Genomic DNA, 17814 nt, shown 5'->3' with positions numbered 1-17814 from the left:
GATTTTTGATTTGATTTGATTTATTATAAGTTAGAATAGGTATAATAAGGTACTATAATTAGATCAGATTTAAGACGTTTGGGAAGGCTACGTTACATTATGTATACTAAATTTCATTCAAATCCGTTCAGTAGTTTTGGCGTGAAAGAGTAACAGACAGACACAGTAATTTCGCATTTATAATATTAAGTTAAGATTATTTAAAATGTAACAAAATTTCCCATATTTAACTGTACAGACCTTAGATTAACAATATACGAACAAGACGGTAAAGTAATATATATATTTACCTACTGGCATATTCGACGATATATCTGTGTCAGTTCAGTACTTATGTACAATACCTAGCAACTTACGTAGCGTAGGACATACAATACAGTGTCTTAAAAAGGATAGACAAGACGTACATAGATTTTCACCTTTACTATAATTATTTACCACTATCGCAACACCTTGTACGGTCAGGTGCAGAGAAACCTGACCCCCCTCTCAATGCTTCTGAGGGGGGTCAGGTTTCTCTGCCCCTTACTGTACTATTATATCCGTCCTCATTGCTTCGCCGCAGACAAGTTAAAAAGCTACAATAAATAAAATTGCGATGGCCATGGCTTGGCCATCGCAATTTATACTTACTTTTTGACTGGACATAAACAGAAAAGTGATGGTTTTCAGTATGAAGTTACTAATAATGACTGTGCTATTTTACTATGGTAAGATTTATTATTTACGGTAGTTAAGTATGGTAGAGTAAAATTGGGTAGATATCTATATCTATGTGTCTATGTGGTATTTTATTTAGTCCCTTCATTTTTTAAAGGGAAAAAATGTAACAGGTTACATTTTTTCCCTTTAAAAAATGAATTAGCCATTTTTTATTTCTATAGGTAGGTATAAACTTAATCAAAAACTATTTAAAAAGTAGGAGAATCGCTATTTCTTTGTTACCTATAGGGTATAGTCAAGTCAACCCCTAGTAAAAGTGTGAGAATTTTTTCTTCAACATTATAGATGTATTACCTTACCTGCCTTAAGAATGTCAATTTTAACCTTATACGATCCATACATTTTATGCGATCAGGAAGTTCTTATTAAAATTATGGACTACGTATAGGTAGGTATATAATTATGTTTTCAGGGAGCTGCTGTGAGGACACCGTGACTGTGAGAGAGCCCCCCGCGCCCCCCGCGCCCCCCGCCAACAGGATCATCGGGGGACGACCCACCACCATCAAGAAATACCCTTACATGGCGTATTTAAGTTCAGTTTATACGGTATTGCTTCTTTACCAGACCCACCGACATAGTATGCAAGCTTAGTTTGGAGCTGTCGACGACGCGAGCAATGAAAAAGTAATTTTTTTATAATACCGACACCAAACAGGGACGTGATGTGACTGTGACCGTAGGTACACAGTTGTACGGGTAGGGTCAGTGCGTCTCAGTAGGTATGTCCGAGAAATACTTCTCTAATTATTTTGTTCTAAAAATTAAAATGATAAAGGTATTCAATATCCATAATAAAGTTATTTGTTAGGAGTTCTGATGTAAGTTATCAGATCATTTCAAAATTATGTTACATTACTTACTTATTTTGATTATCAATATTTAAGTAGAAACATAAGCTTTTAGGGTTTTAAACTTTTACTATAGAATTGTTTTTAAAAAACCAGTTTTATGTGTTTTCCATTTTAAAAATATTTATTTATATGGCGTTTGACAGCCAACTGACAGCATTTACCATATGTTTCTGTTTTGATGGTAAGGGCCCAAGACTCTAGTTAGTCCTATTTATGAGGTAGGTAAGTTCTAAAAATGAAAATTGTGAAGTTACCTTTCTAAAGGCTCTGTCAAACCAGGACGCGTTACTAGCGCGCGTCATACGCAACGCAACGCTAGCGCTGGCGCTCTGTTTACCATAGTAGTACAACACATCTTGGCGTCATAGCGCGGCGTCAAGTTAGCGCTCTGACGCGCGCTAGTAATGCTTACTGTTTGACGTAGCCTTAAGTTATTTTAAATTTGCGGTAAGTTATACATAGCCCTCATTGTAACGTACTTTAGAGCGGTGGTGGTGTAATGGATACAATGGATAAGGCCTCGTCCTCTCAATCAAGAGGCCGCGGGTTCAAATCCTGGCCTGTACCAATGAATTCTTTGAATTAAGGAGTTTAAGTAATAATACCACGTGCTCTTACGGTGATGGACAACATCGTGAGGAAACCTGCACATCTAGATTCTAGATGTGTATCCTAAGTGCATGGTACTTATCCCAAAACGGCGATATGGTTCGCAACCTATCACGTGAGTACAAAATGTGCTGCGAAAAGTGGGTGGCTCGCTTTTGAGCCACCTCTGACTACCCCTTCGGGGATTATAGTTGTGAGTGCATATGTATGTATATGTATGTATGTAACGTACTTTATCGCTGTATTTGCAGATGCGTGGTCAGAAGCTGCTGCGGGATAACTGTGGGGGCGTGATACTCACACAGCACCACGTGCTCACCGCTGCGCACTGCTTATTTCGGTAATAAATTCCTATTTTTTGTATGTTCTTAGCTTAGTTACGATTTAACGGTCAGCTATATTTCCCTGTCATTAATTTACAAACTAGTATTGACTAATCCGATAGGGCGGGTGCACCAATATTAAACTCACTTGTTACCATTTACTTATTTATTACTTTTACAACATTTGCACCTGAACATTCCACAATTAATCAGAAATAATAATATTTAATTGTTTTGCTCGGTGTTGCAAAAAGGGTATATCAAGCCGAAACCAGCATGTGCAGCATGTTATATCTAAGCCCGGGAAAGAAGTCAGAATCTCAAAATACGGTACCGTTTTTGAATAATTAACGTCCAAAGTTTTACTCGAAAACTGGGTACCAACAACCCTGACGTGACACAGTGACCTACATATCAACGAGTGTCAACGACCTTATAAAATCACGTAGCTATGGAAACCGATCCGTTCATTTTTAAATATTTTATTCTTTCAGCCCGCGCTACACTTTCAGCGCGAACGACCGCGAAACGCGAGTTCACGCCGTTATTTATTTTTACTTGTCTCTAATATTACGTAAACAATAGACAGTGAAAAAAAGACTTCGTAAAACAATATTTTCTGTTTATTTAATTGGGTTGTGAAATCCGACGAAATAAAAATGTCGGAAACGGGAACGGGTCTTTGACATCGTCGTTTATTTTCTCTATTGGAAACAATATGGCAACGGGTGAAAAAAATGCTTTCTGCTTTTTTATGTTTACCTACTAATTAATAATATTACTAGTAACTAATTTGAAAGTTCATAGGAATAATTATAATCGTGATTCAGTGCCGATTTAAACTTTAGCATAATTAAACAGAAACACTTGGAACTTACACAAGTCTGACCGATTTAACCTTTTTCTCGTGGTTCAATTGTTTTGTTGTTTTTCGTGTTAAGTATTATCTACTTCAAAACAGTTAGTATTGTGAAAGTGGAATGTGATTAATGTAATTATTTGAGGCTGCAGTGGTTCATCAGATTTCTGTGAAGAGTTTAAGATGTAGTGTTGTGTTTGTTGTGGAAAAGGATTGCTGTGAAAATAGATTGAACTTTGGAATTAACTAGGTATGTTTTTCTTTGATTGTATCCCAAGAATGTTCTTGTTGCAATGTTTTAAAACTAGGGAGGTATAACGTACAAATTCCAAATTCGAATCAGTAATATTTCAAATTTGCGGCCCTCGATTTATCATATGTTTTTGTTTACAATAAACACGTCAGTGTTTGACGTAATGCTATCAGAACGTAGGGTTGCCAAAAGCGATACAAAATAAAATATGGATTAAATGTTGTATGGGATGATAAAAATGTCGTGCACCTGATTCCAACATCGAAAACGTTTTCTCCGGGATAAGTTGTGTGGACCCTTTTCGCGGCATATGGCGGATCCCGGAAGTAACTTCCTCTATTTTGATCACAGACAAACCATAGACAATGGGCGATCACAGAACAGATGTCATTCCCAGATCTCAGAATAATAATGTAAGACCAAATTACAAAGTAAGATCATTACAATGGAAAAGATCATTAGGTACTTATTTAATACAATTCAAATCATAAAATCCATTTTGTTTACACTAGGTACCTCCAAGAGCTTCGCTGCGCCTTTAAGGCGCTATTATACGCAGAACTAGCACCGCCAGTGGATAAAAAATCGTAACTTCCGTTTGAAAGCGTTTATAATAATAATAATAATAAGCCCCTCACAAATCTAACTCCACGTCCGGCACGACCACCAGTGCCACGTGAGGGGCGGACGCTGGCGTCGTTTATCGACATATACTTACCAGCGGCTAACGGAGCCATAGTCATCATCATCATGGTAGCGGAACGAGAGACGAAGCTACCCCAGGCGGGTCCCAGCGTCAACAGCGCTGGTCAATCCCGCCCCGGGCCACGAGGCTCGGGCTGCCCCTCGTACTCTGGGGGGGGCAACGTACCGCTTATGAGAGTGACGCGATCAACGAGCAGAACATCACCACCAATAGGAGAGACCCAGTCCACTGGTAATAGTGTTGCGCCAGATACAAAAACTAGGACTTGGACCAGTACTACTAGGAGATATAATTTAAGGTCGCTTCCCGGAGGACGCCGGGGCGCATCTGGAGCCAGTGCTGGATGTGACAGCATGCGAACCATTGGCGACGCGGAGCTGAGCAGGCGGGCTCCCGTCGAACAATATGCTACAGCCGAACAATCAGATCAGGAATCGGACCCATACTCACCCTATTCATCTTCAGCCACAAATCCATCATACCGCTCTTCCCCAACACTTTCTTCATCCTTCAGCATACTGCCTGTAGATGTTGCGCAAGAGGCTTCTACAGTCTCAGATTCTGTGCCCACTACTCGCAGCAAGTGTACACGCAGGAAATGGACCAAAGACATGAATAAATTCATACTGCGTACCTTCTATCAACTTACCGCAATGGAGACAGACTTAAAAGTATACCATATCTTCCACCACTACACACCAAGTTTCTAGAAAAATTCCCACACATGCAGGTATCACGGCAAAGAGTAGGAGATCAGCGTAGGGCCATCATAAGGAGCAATCTATTAACCCTAGACGAAATAGAAGAAATTAAAAAAGAGGCTGCTACAGAGCTAAAAAATATAGAAGCAGGAATTGAAGGTGCACGGCTGCAAAGTACCCAGCATACGCAATCACAACGAATAAGGTGGACTTCAGAATAATAATAATAATAATAATAATAATAATGTTTATTGTTTTTCCAATAGCCATATTACAAACATTTTCACACAACTTAAAATAACTTATAACTAACATGCAGAGCTGGATATAAACTAAACTTATAAAATGAAACAATGTTAGGTTGTTGCAACGATAAGATACAATAGATTGGCTAATCAAAGTATACAAGTAAAGTGCTAGCGCCTAAAATAGGATAAATCCTGAGCTATAGACACTAGCGAACGCCCCTGGTGATTGTAGCCCAGTCAGTGTTAACGTTCGTGTGATACTTAAATCATTTGTAGACAATAAGAGACAAAAAAGAGACAAAAAAGAGACAAAAAAACCACTCGTAGGATATTAAATTTTGAATACAAGACATATAATATGCATATATTAAATCACCATTAAATATTCATAGAATATATAAAAGAGAAAATATACTGTGCGTGGGGCAAACGTGCAGAGGTGGCTAGAGCACTATACAGCGGGGTGTAAAAAGCTTTCAGTGTCAGCAAAGTTAAGCTGTTGTAGCCATTTACTTATGGTCAGTTTAGCTACGAATTTAGGGAGAGGATAAATGTTCAATAATTTATGTACTCTATTATATAGAGAAGCGCCAAGATAGCAAAAAAAGTTACGAGATAGAGTAAGTTTAAAGTTTTTACTGGGTACAATTATGTGGTTTCTTTTTTGTGCAGTCATATCATTATAAGGTGTCATAGAGTGTTGGCGAAGAGTTGAATACAAGATAAAAAGCTGACGTACAGTTAAAACTTGGCAATATTGATACAGGGCATAAGTAGGAAAGCGATACGGTTTAAAAGTGGCTACTTTGAGAATAGAGCGTTGGGCCCTTTCTAAAATTAATAAATGTGTGATATAGCTTCCGCCCCATATTGTAATCCCGTACATTAAAATGGATTGGCAGAGAGCATAATAAACTGTTTTCAAGATAGGTGGATCAGAGATGTGACGAAGCTTTTTAAAGACATAAATTAATTTACGAACTCGGGAAGCAAGAGCGTTTATATGTGGAAGAAAGCTAAGGTTACGGTCGATAATTATACCTAAGTATCTCATCTGGTCGCAAGTTTTTATTTTAGGACAATCACATACATCGACTGCGCAGCCTTGACTGTGTGCGACTATTGAATATCTGCTCATTGGTGGAAGAGAGCAGCTCCGAGGAGAAAACAGCATGTATGTAGTCTTATCTGCATTGAGAGTCAGCTTATTCGTTATCAGCCAACTAAGGATGACGCCGAGGCCCTGCTGCGCATACGAATGAACTTGGTCCCAGTCGTCCCCAGTAAATGTAATTGCAGTGTCATCAGCAAAAGTGGTTATTTTACCATTAGTTATATGAAGGTTACACATTTTGTTAATGAAAATCAAGAAGAGGGTTGGGCCAAGAATACTCCCCTGAGGCACACCGTATTCAATGGGCGAGGCCGAGCTAATGTGACCATCAATAATAACGGATTGAGTACGGCCCGAAAGGTAGCTACGGAAAAAGGATAGTTGGGTACCTCTCACGCCAATTTCTTCCAGCCTATTAAGAAGGATGGGGGTGGAAACCGTGTCAAAGGCCTTAGCAAGATCTAGGAAGATAGTTAAGCACTTCTTGCCTTTGTCCATGTTAACTATAATATGGTCTATGAGATCATGAGCTGCATCTGTTGTAGACTTCCCACACCTAAATCCATACTGAGCATTAGATAATAGATTTTTGCTTTCTAGGTAGTGGGTAAGTCGCTTGTTGATTAAACGCTCTAGAATTTTTGAGACTGCTGGTAGAATGGAAATAGGCCTATAATTGTTGACACGGTTTCTTTCCCCAGACTTGAAGATTGGATGTACAAGTGCTCTTTTAAAGGAATCTGGAAATACACCATTATGTAGACACAAGTTGAATATATGCGTGAGTGCAGATAAGATTAAGCCTTTACAGGATTTCAAGAGCTTTGTTGAAATACCGTCTATACCGATAGCACAATCGGGCCGTAGTGAATCAATCATTTGGCTGATTTCCTCTTTATCGGTTGGTAAAAAGACTAAGGAGTCACTGAAATTGCTTGGGGAAGGAGAGAGAATTTGATTATGAACAGTTGCACTTGAATTTGCATTTTGTGCAAGAGTTCTGCCTATATTACAAAAGTAGTTATTGACTATGTTAACGCTGTCCATTGGAAGAGAAGATATAGTAAGAAGTTCCTTAGCTGTAGAGTTATTGGGGTTTCTATAAGTAAGCTTCTTTATGACATCCCATAGACGTTTACTGTTGCCTTTAGCTTTGTCTAGTTCCTCTTTTTCATAATTAACCTTTACTTTCCTTAGAATCATGTTGCAGAAATTGCGATATCTTTTGTAGGTCAATCTCAGGATCTCATTATTAGGTGATTGTTTTAGTTTTTTGTGGAGATTATCCCTATTACGAATGCATTTCAGCAATCCTGGTGTGATCCAGGGCTTGATTGTTCTCTGACGCTGTGGTATTTTTACAATTTTAGAGTTTAGTTGGATGGCAGTTTGTATTCTATTAATTAAGCTATTAGTGGCATCATTTGGATCTTTATAATTAAGTAAATCTGAGAAATCTGTTTCGGTTAAAGTTTTTGCCAACCCGTCATGATCTATCTTAATTCTTGTTTTAACTGTTGGCTGGGTTTTATTCATGTTTAAACTTATGAGGGATGAGAAGTGGTCAGTAATCGTAGATTGGAGAACAAGGGTAGTCAATTGCAATTGCGTTTTAGCAATTACATGATCGAGGCAAGTAAGATTGTGAGTTGCATAGGTATAAGCAGGTAGCAAGCTGTGGGATGCAGTGATATTAAGGTATTCATCTGCTGATGGGTCCCTGTTCTCTGGAATAATATTTATATTAATGTCGCCTATAAGTATGATGTTCTGAAAAGTTGCGAGAGAAAATAAATAAGTGTTCAGGTCATTTAGAAAAACAGATGTAGTGCGAAATTGCCACGGTCGATAAATAGCGAGAACAGCTACCTCATTCCCAATTTTAACAGTTAGTCCACTTGCCTCGGTTAGATTAGATGGCTCTACTTTGACATTTGAAAGCTTATCGCTTACATATACAATAACCCCGTCGTTTTGGTTAATGGGATTTGGTGAAACATAGTATGTAAAGCCATCTATGGAAGGAATTACTGGATTTCGCTGGAGCCAGCACTCAGAGAATATTAAAATGTCGCATTCCTGCTCAATAGTAGAGTACAGCACCAGAAAGCTGTCAAGATTGGCAGAAATACTACGTATGTTTTGGTGCATTATTTTTAGATTCTGGGTGTGTTTTAATAAAAGGGCCCTGCAATCATCTGGGTTGCATAGTTTTGAGTCCGAGATTGATAGAGAGTCGATGTCGTTAAATAAATTAGTTAAGTTATCGAATTTATATTAATAATAATGATGTAAGAGTTACATAGTGAAGTGAAGGGGGAAGAGGAATAAATTTATAGTAATTATGCACGTAGATTGATGGATGAGTAGCAGGTGAGTATGGTTATTCTTATAGAGTGGGATGTGAGCAATAAAAAATCCACGAATGGCTTTGTAGCACAGGAGAAAGTATAGTTTTACAACATTGGTGGAGAAGTATAAACTAAGGCCTAAGACTAAATCTAATATTACAAGAGAGCAATGATTAATATCTGATAATGAATTTGTAATTAATAGTCATTGGACAATATTTTTCATAATTTCAAGAATTTGAGAGTCATTTGTTATGATTATTGGAGCACTAGTATCATCCTTCCGCAGGAAAACTTTTGAATAGGAAGTCCAGCAGTATTTAAACTGGCCTTTCTTTACCAGTTCGCGGGCTTCGAAGTAGAGTCTTCTGGCTTTAATGGTCAGATGTTCGGCTATGTAGATGGGTTGGTGACGATCAGTGTTATGACTGAATATTGAAGTGTTCAGTTTGTTGGATTGGTGCTTCATATTATAATCCTTGGCTGATTTTAGGACTTGGTTCTTTGTAATCACGCTATTTAAACAGACAAGAATGGTTTTGTTAGCCGATTTGGAAGGAAGACGGCGTATATCTGTAATCGCCGTGGACGCGGTTTCACAAGATATTGCTTTGAAAATGAGGGTTGCAGTCAGGAGAAGGTCGTCTGTGGTTTCTCTCTGCTTTATGGGAACATTGCGTACTTCTAGGTAGTGTAGACAAGATTTGCGAGAAAATTCCTCCATGCTTTCTTCCATTTGTAAGATTCGTTGTTCATAAGAAGCCGATTTCTCTTCAAGTTCATCAACTTTCTTTGTTAGGGTATCATATTGTGACGAAAGGAACTCCATTGATTTTTCTATTTCAGCATTTGTTTTTTGGATTTCGTTCATTTGTAGTTGCATGTTGGTGATTGAGTTCTGGATCAGGCTAAGTTGACCAATCTGTTCATTTTTCCAGGATGTAAGGAAATCCATAAACGATTTTTCGAACATGTTGAGACGGTTATCAATGTCATCACTCTCAGTGACGAGCCGTCGTTTCGCCGGTCGCACAGCAGTAGAATTGTCGTTACAGGTTAATGGTTCAAGGCCAAGGTCTTTATTCAGCGTGAGGTTGGAGTCAGATGCAAATATTGTTTCGCGGCGACAAGTGATTCGAGATGCCGGTGGAGTTCGGTCCATTTTGGGATACTATGATGTGGGGTATTGCTCAGTGAATCGTTGAAGGCGCTTCTATCAGTAAAATTCGTGCGGTAGGTGTTCGAAACGAGTGTCGGTTTTAGATTTTACTTTAAGTTAAATCGCACAATAATGATTCAATTCGTACTCACTGCGTATTGGCAAATGTGGTATTTAACACATTGAAACAGTTTTTGTTCGCGTAACTTTAGTGCAAACAATATTAATCCACAAAAAACTACGGAGCAAACGTAAACACGACTGTTATCACCGAGTGCCACCCGGTATGCGCATAGAATACAACGAGGAAATAATGCGTTGTTACTTTAGAATAACAGAAATGGAAACGAACTCAACAGCATACAGACCTCAATTACATCAAGCCATTACAAGCAGGTTCCCAGAGCTGTCTCACCTATCAGAACAGCGAATTTCGGATCAGAGGAGAATCATAATAAACAATAAACTTATAGATTATGATAGGCTCGCCCAAATACGAACAGAGATTGCTTCCGAATTAGAAATTTCCTCGAACTTACCTGATACAAACACACCATTAGAATTAGAGATCAGACCGGATTTTATGTCTCAAATTCAGACTGACTGCCTCACAGACATTGCAGTACCACCTAAACAAATTGAGTATTTAGATTCAGAGAAAAGCCAACAGATTGAAGAAACATTTCAAAATGCCTTATACTATTTCACAAACATTGAACCTACTAACAGACCATACATTCCCCGCCAAAAACCATCCCGAAAACTAGCAATATTAGTAGAATACATAGATAAAAAGATTCTGCCTGTTAATGTTAATGCCAATACTGAATTTAATTCTTTACAAACCACGATATACTGTGCAGCATGGACCGCAGCTAAAATGAATGGAGCTAAACTTGACCTCACCCCACTGACACCTGAAAACCAAAGCACCAAGAGATATAATTCAAAACCAAGATGGCAAGTTAGACTTGAACGAAAAGTAGATGACCTAAGATCTAAAATAAGCAGATTAACTCAGTATATTAATGGAAATAGAAGTAAAAAACTAACGAAAACTGTAAAAAAGACCCTGGAAGAATATAAGGTACATTCAACCCACGAACCTCCAAACTCCGAACTCACACACTTTTTAGATACCCTGAAACAAAAACTGACCGTAATAGCTAGTAGATTGAAACGATATACAGCCTGCTCACTTCGTAAAACACAAAATAATCAATTCTTTAACAACGAAAAACTGTTTTACCGTAATCTTATAAAGTCCTCTACAAACAACACCACTAACCAACCTACAGAAACACCTCCACCTGAAGAGTTACAGGAGTTTTGGTCTCAGATATGGGCAGATCCAAAAGAACACAATGCAGACGCCGAGTGGATCAAAGAGGAGGAACTAAGATATTCGGAAACCACTCAGATGGAATTTGATCATATCCCGTTGGAGACGTATCAAGACGTCCTAAGATCCCTACATAACTGGAAAGCTCCTGGGACTGACAATATTCATAATTACTGGTACAAAAAATTTACATATTTACATCCGTTCCTGTACAATTTCATCAATAACTTCATAAAAAAACCACAGAATATGCCCGAATACGTTACAGAAGGGATTACTTACATGATACCTAAGGATAGTAGTGATACTAAAAACCCAGCAAAATATAGACCCATTACATGTTTACAAACTATCTACAAAATAATTACATCCTGCATTACCCAATTAATTTATATACACTGTGAAAGCAATAAAATTTTAACTGAACAACAAAAAGGGTGTAGAAAATTCAGTCAGGGATGCAAAGAACAACTTGTGATAGATTCAGTTATTCTAAAATTAGTTAAACAAAAGAAAAAAGACCTGCACACTATGTACATTGATTATAAAAAAGCATACGACTCTGTACCACATTCATGGCTCTTAAAAATTTTAGATATATATAAATTAAACCCGCAAATAATTAACTTTCTGAAATTAACGATGAACAAATGGACTACACAACTAAAACTTAATGACAAACTGACAGACTTTATTAAAGTTCAAAGGGGCATATTTCAAGGAGATTCACTAAGTCCAATGTGGTTTTGTCTTGCAGTAAATCCACTCTCAAACCTCTTGAATTCGTCCCAAACTGGATTCCTACTTTCTAAAAGACACTCTGAGAAAAATACACCTCATATTGATCGAAATGTAAAAATAAACCACCTTCTTTATATGGATGACATAAAACTATATGCCTCTTCAGAAATTGAACTAGACCATTTAGCAGAACTTACAGACAAACTTTCACAAGATATACATATGGACTTTGGAATAGACAAATGTAGAATAAATTCTGTTAAAGACGGTAAAACTCACCCCCACCAATTTCAAACACAATCCGGAACTACAATAGAACCACTTACTGAAACCGAAACCTACAAATATTTAGGATATAACCAAGATAAACAAATCCAATATAAAGAAACAAAAGCCAAACTAACTCAACAATTTAAACATCGTCTTAGTGCAATATTAAAATCTGAACTTAACGCAAAAAACATAGTAAAAGCAATTAATACTTACGCAATACCAATATTAACCTATTCTTTCGGAATCATTTTTTGGACCAAAACTGAACTCAAAAACCTTCAGAGAGCTATAAATACATCAATGACGAAACACAGAAAACACCACCCAAGAGCTTGTGTCCAAAGACAGACCCTACCACGTAGTGAAGGAGGACGTGGACTAATTGATATACTCAATTTGCATAATAAACAAATAACAGCACTTAGAACCTACTTTCACAAAAAAGCTACAACATCTAATATCCACGAAGCTATAGTACAGACAGATACAAAATTTACACCATTAAATTTACAAGACAGAAGCCCACAACCAAATGAAACACAAATAGACCATAAAACAAAGATAAGTGAGTGGAATCGGAAGTCATTGCATGGAAGACACCCCCACGACTTGAGTCAACCAAACGTCGACAAAGAAGCGTCGCACGAGTGGCTCCGTCGAGGTGAGCTGTTCCCGGAGACAGAAGGGTTCCTCATTGCTATTCAAGATCAAGTGATAGAGACCAAAAATTACCAGAAGCATATTATGAAACTCCCTGGCTCTCAAATAGACAGATGCCGTAAATGTAATGCCTTACCAGAAACTATCCAACACATCACTGGTGCCTGCAAAGCAATAGTCCAGACCGACTACAAGCATCGGCACGATCAGGTGGCAAACATCATACATCAAAAACTGGCAATTAAACACAACCTCGCACCTTCACCACCCACTCCGTATTACAAATATACCCCAGAAGTTGTCATTGAGAACTCCACGCACAAACTGTATTTTGACAGAGCCATCCTCACAGATAGAACCATTCACTTCAACAGACCGGATATTACATTAATAGATAAAGTCAACAAATCAGCTCTTATTATAGACATTGCAATCCCAAACACTCATAACTTACAAAACACAATAGCAGAAAAACTGTCAAAATACACAGACCTTAAAGATGAGATCATTCGTATGTGGCGACTCAAGACCTGTACCATAGTCCCTATTGTGCTTTCCACAACAGGAGTAATCCCTAAGCAATTAGAAAAGTCTTTAAAAACGCTTGATCTCCCATCCTACACATACAAATCCCTCCAAAAAGCTACAGTTCTCAATACGTGCCGAATAGTGCGTAAATTTATGCAAACCGACCCAACACATACCCCATGAATCACACTTGGCTTAGGCCCGTGTGGTTCATTATACCAGTTATTTGTACAAATAGCTGAGCTGAAAACAATCAGAAAGAAAATAATAATAATAATATAATAATTTATTTATTTCAGACAATTTGTCCATATAAAAACACACATTTACAAAACTTAAATTCTAATATCTACTTAACACTACTTAATAACTAAAACAGATTTTGTTCTTATGACTAGTTGCCAGACAAGTGGACTGTCATTTCTTTCTGCTATAGCACTTAGAATACTGTTACCGCTCCCCCGCACTCTGCCCAAAAGAGAGGCCGACTTCTTGCGCCAGATTGCATTGAAGCCGTCTGTGCGTGCCTCGGCGAACATTGCTGAGGCACTTCAGAAGCGGGGTTGCCGCAACAGTGCCCTAAATGCATTATTGAATTGGATACGCAGAGCATTATACGCCTTTTGGGTATATCTTACCCACAAACTTCCCGAGTACAAAGAAGTGCAGTATGCTTTAAAAAGCGCAATTTTGACTGCAGGTGTACATCGGGAAAATCTGCGGGCCAGCATATTCGCCCTGACTGATAATGCTCTGCGTTCCCTCTCCATGTCCGCGTCATCATTCAGGTCCTCGGTCAACACGTGCCCAAGATATTTAAACTGATGAGCTCTTCTAAGAGCAACACCGTTGAGCCTGATGGGCGGAACAAAAGTTGGGACCTTGGTACCTGACTTAAAAACCATAAATTCCGTCTTTTTGGTATTGTAGTTAAGTCCATGAGATTTTGCGTAGGACTCACACACTGCAAGCAGCTCATTGAGTGCACTGACAGAGGGGGCCAGCAGCACCATATCATCAGCGTAGCTGAAGTTGTTCATACACACACCATCGATATAGCAGCCAATATGCATGCTGCTAAGCCCCTCTATCAGTGCGTTTATATATAAACTAAAAAGTATGGGAGAGCTCAACCCCCCCTGTCTCACCCCACACTCAGGCCTACACGGCTCTGAAAATTTACCTAACCACCTGACTCGATTCTCTTGATTGAGGTACCAGTACCTAAAGAGAGATATCAACTCCGGTGGCAGACCCACTTCCTCCAGCTTCCGCCATAGGATGTCGTATGAGACAAGGTCAAAAGCCTTTGAAAGGTCCATAAAACATCCGTATACTGGTGTCCGTCTGTCAGTGTAGTACCTGATAGTGTGCTTCACACTGAGAATAGCAGATTCTGTAGATAACCCAGCCCGGAATCCGAACTGGGCATCGTGCAGTTTTATACTCTTATTCAAATACGAATTCAGCACACTGTCAAGCACTTTAGCTACTATGGTAGCTAGGGAAATAGGCCTGTAATTTGACTTGTCTGATACGTCACCGGTTTTACTTTTTACTATAGGCACTACCAGAGTCCTTACCAAGTCAGGTGGTAGGTATGAATGACTCAAACATAGGTTGAAAAGCATCGCAAGCACTCGAGGCAGGTGGTAGCCAGCATGCTGCAGGTGCTCGATACTGAGCCCGTCATGGCCCGGCGATTTGCCTCTAGTCATTTTTGTTATAGCTAGTCTAACATCTTTTGCAAGGATTACTGTTGAAATGTTGCCATGAGCGAACCCAGCCTCGAACTGCCTACAAGGGGACCCTAATGGAGACTGCACCGAGAAATGGTTCTTAAATAGCTCAGCTATCTCCTCTGGGCTAGACACGCCTTCGACACTCACAGGAACGCTGGGCTTCGCATTAAGTCTGTTCGTACACTTCCAGAAACCCTTGAAATTGGAGTTAGCATGATGAGATGCGATCATGTCCATTTTAATTTGATCTTGGTGATTTTGGCACCATTTGAGCTTACTTTTATTATTACTTTTGTTATTCCAAAAACTGCCAAGGCCACCCCCTCGTCATGCTAATTCCAATTTTTAGAACGGCCATCGTTAGCGATTTTTAGATTAACTTCTAGATTCCAAGCACAAGGGATTAGCCGCAATAGCGGCTATAACTATTATAACTAGGATTATTTCCTTTATGGTGGAGGCTTACTTACTGTACGTAATTCTCCGCTGGCTGGCGTCGTGGACGCGGTCTAAAGGAAGTTGTCCCGGCTCTGAGGCTGTTCCTCCACCACCGCCGTTACCGGGAGGTGATGACGTCGCCAATTTTGTGATATCATTTAACATGGCCATGAAGTGTCCGAGCGCCGTCATCCTTCACGTCGTTCTCGCTGACGGAGCGTCACGGATGGTGACGGCTGTGGTGGACAAACGGCCTAAGGCACCGTGTAGCGCATATATTATTATTTACTATAATATAAAATATCAAATTAGTCAATCCAAAAGAGAAGCAATCTGAATTGTGTTATTTATAGGTAGGCCCTTTGCCACTGCAGTATCAAGTCATACAGTGGATGATCTAGGTACACCATACCTAAAAAATCTTTCCAGAAAAATCAAAGACACTACAGCTGTTACTGGCACTACTATGTTGAAGGCATCTCAAGTTGTCATTCGCGTCGGATCCACCTACAATGACCGCGGAGGCTCAGTACACGTGACGTCCAAGATCGTGGTTCACGAGAGCTATAACGTCCCTCTTAACGACGTGGCAGTGTTGGTGCTGTCGGACAGTATAAGCAACTACCGGAGCAGCTCGGTGCAGCCAGCCGTCATCCCCCCGGGGGGGTATGTGGTCCCGGACAACGCGTCTGTGGTAGCTGTTGGGTGGGGACGGACTGTTGTGAGTTCACTTCTGACAGATTTCATATTATCAAAAATTCAAAAATGATCAAATTTCTCAATCGATAAATAAATATGTAATATCCCATCACATGGGTTTAGAATGATAGATAGATTAATCAATCCTTACGGCTTACTATTTCCAATTAAACACTCTATAGGCGAACTGCAGTAAGTCGTTGCCACTCGGTCTCCGGCACGTGGGGCTGCGCAACGTGGACCGAGACACCTGCAGCGCGCGGTGGGAGGTTCAGGGCCCAGACTCCGTGCTCTGCGCGGCGCTGCTTGATGTTGGAGGTAAGTTCGTATATCCGACTCGAGTTGACGTGCTGGACCGACTTATGCAGACGATTGACGAGTTTTATCGAGTGCATTTGAGGTTTCATGAAAAACCGACCCGCTACGAAGTGGATTCAAGAGTGTTTTTGAAAGAAAAGTTTGTGTTTACACATGTTGTTTATTTCCCAGACTCGTCAAGACGTCATAGCTCGGCTAACAATAAGAGTTTGTCCCTTACAGGAGCCGGTGTTTGTTATGGTGACTCCGGTGGTCCCCTGGTGTACAACGGGGTGGTGGTGGGGGTGGCCTCGTTTTTACGTCTTGACAGGCCATGTGGCGATTCCTTCTACCCTCAAGTATTCACGCGCGTCGCTAGCTACACCGCCTGGATCAATAACATTGTGAGTAATATAATTGAATATCGAAAGATACAGCCCAGGGGCACCCCCTTTAAGAGTTTCTTCTCTATTAGACGACAAAGAAAATATTGTTGTTATCAATGCCCTGGATTTACATATAAATAATAAATTTTTAAAGGTGAGTTTTGAGGCTCACGGGCTATGTTATTATAATTTTAAACTTTCCAGGTACGTCAAAACCAGGTAAAGCGCTCGCGCAGCCCCAACTCCACCGCGGCGGCCCACGTCAACTTCGGTCTGATGCTACTCGCCTCAATATGGATAATATATTCCAAAAACTGATATATATTTTTTATTAAGAACGCATCGATGATGTTTGACGATTCTCAAAATTTCAACTGATTAAACATATTATTATGTTTGAATAAATTAATATTGAAAGATTGGTGTTAGGTATGGACCTACCTTATTTTACATTTGCATTTTGTTATTTTATTTTACTTATAGGATTGAAATTAAATGTATTTTTAACAACTTTTGATTTTTTTTTATCTTTCCTTGGGTATCCTGTGGTTTATTTTGTATGATTTGTACCTTCTTATTGAAAATTATGTTAAAAGCGTGTAAAGTAGAAATATGCAAAACGTTTTAGATAAGTAGTAATTAATATTTGTTGTGCCCTAGAATTGAATGAGCCGTTTTCCTTGACAGCTGTCAGTTAAGTTTTGGTTCAAGCCGATAGATGTCGTGACAACATACTGTACCGAACGTCAAATATTGCACACAGACAGCAAAGAGGTTGAAGTATTAAACTCAGAATAAGATAAGATAA

At 39.3% G+C, this 17814-nt stretch overlaps 1 protein-coding gene across 1 annotated transcript; it reads left to right on the top strand.

The window, feature by feature from the left end:
- The first annotated feature begins 608 nt into the window (after positions 1 to 608).
- LOC125490750 (achelase-2-like) lies at positions 609 to 17516 on the top strand. The gene is made up of 7 exons (XM_048631012.1): positions 609 to 710; positions 1136 to 1272; positions 2438 to 2526; positions 16054 to 16345; positions 16506 to 16641; positions 16864 to 17024; positions 17211 to 17516. Exons 1-7 carry the CDS (start codon positions 662 to 664, stop codon positions 17322 to 17324), a joined length of 978 nt encoding a protein of 325 aa, XP_048486969.1. The 5' UTR covers positions 609 to 661; the 3' UTR covers positions 17325 to 17516.
- Positions 17517 to 17814: the final 298 nt, after the last annotated feature.

The sequence above is a fragment of the Plutella xylostella genome, chromosome 27, assembly GCF_932276165.1.
Source record: "Plutella xylostella chromosome 27, ilPluXylo3.1, whole genome shotgun sequence".
NCBI lineage: Eukaryota > Metazoa > Arthropoda > Insecta > Lepidoptera > Plutellidae > Plutella > Plutella xylostella.
The sequence above is the reverse complement of the archived record's forward strand: the minus strand, read 5'-3'. Positions and strand labels throughout refer to the sequence as shown.